This window comes from Perna viridis, chromosome 8, assembly GCF_037379345.1.
Source record: "Perna viridis isolate PV_CMFRI_1.1 ecotype Kerala chromosome 8, ASM3737934v1, whole genome shotgun sequence".
NCBI lineage: Eukaryota > Metazoa > Mollusca > Bivalvia > Mytilida > Mytilidae > Perna > Perna viridis.
This window is the reverse complement of record NC_142452.1, coordinates 30,954,304-30,958,477: the sequence shown is the minus strand read 5'-3', so window position 1 is coordinate 30,958,477 and position 4,174 is coordinate 30,954,304. Positions and strand designations below refer to the sequence as shown.

The 4,174-nt window shown below is 34.3% G+C and overlaps 1 protein-coding gene across 1 annotated transcript; it reads right to left on the bottom strand.

Moving 5' to 3' along the window:
• Window positions 1-2,044: 2,044 nt before the first annotated feature.
• LOC148610205 (uncharacterized) lies at window positions 2,045-3,967 on the bottom strand. The gene is made up of 2 exons (XM_088541056.1): window positions 3,735-3,967; window positions 2,045-2,931 (listed from the first exon to the last, which is right to left on the bottom strand). Exons 1-2 carry the CDS (start codon window positions 3,787-3,789, stop codon window positions 2,222-2,224), a joined length of 765 nt encoding a protein of 254 aa, XP_088397182.1. The 5' UTR covers window positions 3,790-3,967; the 3' UTR covers window positions 2,045-2,221.
• Between the last annotated feature and the right edge of the window lie 207 nt (window positions 3,968-4,174).

Below are 4,174 nucleotides of genomic sequence, written 5' to 3'. Positions count from 1 at the left end.
AACATTCAAGTTATTTCGCTTAAGCTTACTCCATGAAATCACATGAACCCCATTAAAATCCAACAGCGAAGCTCCACGACATAACAATATTTCTACAAGGCAAATAAACGGCGATCAATTACTATTTCAGAATCCAAACTAGAGGTTCTAAAAACCTTAATCGCTCACCTTTCCCAATAAGCAACATTCTATTTTTGTAAAAGCGGCCATGTTTTTCTTGGATAAAAAATCCTATCGCTAGGGAATAATCATATCAAGTTTCATTAAATTCTGTCCAGGAGTTTTTCTGAGAAGAATTTTTTCAAGTAGAATTATAACATTAAAAATAGCACCAAAAAGAGCAACTCCAAACTCCAACACAGCTTAACAGATTAAACGAAAATTTGACCACATACATATATAGAGCTCATCATGTTGAAGATTTGTGCCCCTTCGGTCTTACCCCGTATGTTCCTATCTTGAGTAACAGCGGTCATGTTTTTTTTCGACAAATCAAAAATCCCAATATCAGTTCTATGTAATACACTTTGATAGTTCTACATTCATACCAGGTTTGGTTCTTATTGGTCAAATAGTGTCAGAGGAGTATAGAGTTTGTTGAAAAATCAATACCGACGACGACGGACGCCAAGTGACGGCAATAGCTCACATGGCCGCTTTAGCAAGGTGAGCTAAGAAAAAGAAGCCCATTGCTGCATTGCTGCAGTACAGTCCTATATAAGGGCATGTTTGTTAAATCAATCAATCAATCAATCGATCAATCGTTTCGCAAATATAAATATTACTGGAAATGTTTTCTTAAACGTCGGACAACAATTGGCATTCAGTACCAGTCTACATAAAAATCAGACACTACCGATGGTAAAGTGATTCATGGTGTAGAAAACCTCACCAAACAAACGATGCTTTTTCAGTCTACAAATGCTATACATTCATATAACAATAATCATTTCTGCATTTAGATCTGCACTTTTTAGAAAATCATACATTTATCTCCCAATAATTAACCAAATCAAACAAAATTAAAAACGATAACTAGCTCTTTCAAAGTGCCAATTTCATGTACAATCTATACATTTTAATATCAAAAGTGCAACAAAATGACAAACTAAAACTTGTTCTGTGATCGGTAACTCTTTTTGAACAAGAAATACAACTGAATTCGGTGGATTTTTTACATGTATCACCTCCTGTCTGATTTTTAAAAAGACTGCTACTTAAAATGATTAGGTTTGATGAACAATTAAAATTTATGAATATTGAAGTACGTGATGTAAAGCAGTAGAAGCATTTTATGGCAGTAGAAAGTTCGTTCAAAGCGAAATACTATCTAAAACTAATAATTTAACAAAAGTGTTAGACATAACAGACCATTTGATATGAATTATTGATATTTAACTTGTCAATTGACAAGTTGACAGGAACCACAGTAAGTTTACTGGTATTATCATAATTCAGTCAATTTGCTACATTTTGATTGGTTCAATATGTGGATAATATGCTGTTCTATGACATGTTTCATAGGGTGATTTAAAGATTTTGTTGTCTATTCCGCTTGGAGATCGAAACAATTTTTTATATGACCTTAGCTACTGGTCAAGAAGTGGCTCTCGCAGGCAAGTAATTCTCGACAATCGATTTTACGTCCTCCCCTGTGAAACAAATTCGTGTCAAAAATCTAAGAAAAAAATATTTAACAGATTGCAGATATTTTGCTCTAAATAATGAGCTATCATACCACGATTTTCATTGAGGAATAAAATTTTGGTGTGTAGATTGGCGAGAATTGCTTCTGTCTCGAAAACGGCGAGATATATTTTCAGACCCGTATAATATGTTATTTATACAGTGGCGGATGATTTATCGATTCCCGAAAGCAGTAAGCCCTTTTCCATTTGACCCTAACGATTCAATTATATCCTTTTTTTTAATTTTATGGTTTCGTCCCTCCAAAAAGATGTTTGAAAAGTAAAAACAATAACAAAACACACATCATTTCCTCTGTGGCCATATTAGAGAAAAAAAATATTCGAGGAAAATATCTTTGTAGTTGTAATATAAACGTTTAATTGACATTAAAATGCGTTTTATAAATGCAAAGCATTCATATAGTAAACATAAACATAAACAAACTACGGTATAATAACTCGTCGGATTTCCATTGTTATCTATAAATGTATATATTTTTAATATTATGTGACCATATTTATTTCAAACATAATCACCACTCATTTCTTGAAAATCTATTGTTTCTATTTAGTCCCTCGCGGAGTCTGTCGAGTCTCGATTGCCGTCCAGCAAAACCACCTTGTATTGGTCCATCAAGTCCACCTATAAAGCCCCCTCTGTTTTCACGCCTGCCAAGTTCGCTTGTAAGTTGAGGTCCATCAAAAAAGTTATCTCTACCACGTCCTCTATTCCTTACCGGGTTATTTAAACCACCTAACGGACGTTGGTTTTGCCAAACGTCGCCATTCATCCAGCGTTCGGCTTCCGTCATACCGCCGGTGTTTTGCCATCTATCTCCCCTTATATTATCTCCACGTCCAATCAGACCAGGATTTCCTCCAATGTCTCTTATTCCACCAAAGTTACCTTCTCTTCCAAAAAGATCAGTGTTACCTCCTATGTCTCCAAAGCCACCACGACTTCCTCCCCTTCCGCCTCCAACTGCGTCAGTGCAGATATCTATATCGCAGCTCTTACATCTAACACCATTCTCAAAAGCAAATGTTTCCTGTCTACAATCAATCGGAATGGCTTTGAATGAACAACCTACACTACATGAAGGTATTTTATCTCCGGGAAGAATAATGGGATCTACCTTTCCTTTATGGTCTGGTACAAATATCGGATCTTTCTTTTTGATCGGATCTGGTTTTATTTTTGGTAAAAGTTTTGATTTTTTGTGAAATCCGTATGTTCGCTGACCTATAAAAAACAAGGGAACTAAATATAAAATAAGATTAAAAAGTATACATTTAAAAATGTGTTTCGTGTGGGACATTTCATAAAAAACATATAGTATGGACTTTTTCAACTATCTTAATTACGTGTAGCTCTTCTAATAAAATTACCATTACACAAACGTCAAACATTAGTAAATTCAATTTATCATAAACATTTTATTTACTTACTAGGTACCTTTTCACATAAATGAGATTTTTTTGAAATCTAAAACAAAATTTAATCTGATTGCTAATTTCTCATCTGGTCAAGATAGTTTACTTGGAACTATGACGTCAACAACGTCGATCGGTCCGCAGTCCGCAATTCAAATAATTCCAAACTAACAAGGTTTTGATGACGCGACAAACCTTAATTTTGACTTTTTATTCATGACCTAGTATTGCTCGCATGACCTGGTCGTAAATAAGGACAATCCTTAAGTGTAAGTGTTTGTAAGAATCTGGCAAAATGAGAAAAATCAGAAACATGCATGTCATGTTAGAAAAATGAGGTTTTTGACAGAGTTATCTGCCCTTGAAATGTTCATTTTCAATGCATTTCTCAATGCACCAACATGATATGGAAAATATTGTCTTTTTTCCTTGATTCTGATGTTTCAAATAGTCAAGTTACAATATCAAAATGATTGATTTTTTTCATACCACGTTTCACCCACTGCCTGATTCTTACACATACTGACACTTAAGTAAACAAGAGAAAAGAAAGGAAATATACGTGTATCAAATGTGCAACTAAAATTAACAAATAATAATGAATGAAAATACCTTGAATTGAATCTATAACCAGAGCTGTAACTGCTAAAACAAGCAAAGTTCTCATAACTCCTGTAATGTCAGATAACAATCTTTCAGGAAAGAAAAGGCAACTGATGGCTAAACATATTTCGGTGTATATTTATACAATATAATTTCCTTAATAAATTATTGTTTACGTTATGATTGGTAGGCGAGTTTTTACGTTACCATACTAATCAATCGGCCTGTGACCTGTCTGTCAATTGTCAATTTAGAACATCTTTATTGGATGTTAATCGTTCTTCGACTAGTTGAAAGGTAAAACGTCATAATGGAAAGGCCCAAAGCGATACAAATATAGTATATGCTATTTTAGTCACTAAGTCCTCGTTTGTTTTCGAGGTATTCCACACAACCTACGTAAATATGCTGATGCAGCAATGACGTCCACGAATCATAGACCCAGCGTT

What these genes read in the sequence shown, in the direction of transcription:
- LOC148610205 (XM_088541056.1), bottom strand. Translation starts at nt 3,789, where the DNA reads ATGAGAACTTTGCTTGTTTTAGCAGTTACAGCTCTGGTTATAGATTCA. An exon ending in GGTTATAGATTCAATTCAAG is followed by an intron (nt 2,932 to 3,734) that starts GTATTTTCATTC and finishes TGTTTTTTATAG; the next exon opens with GTCAGCGAACATACGGATTT.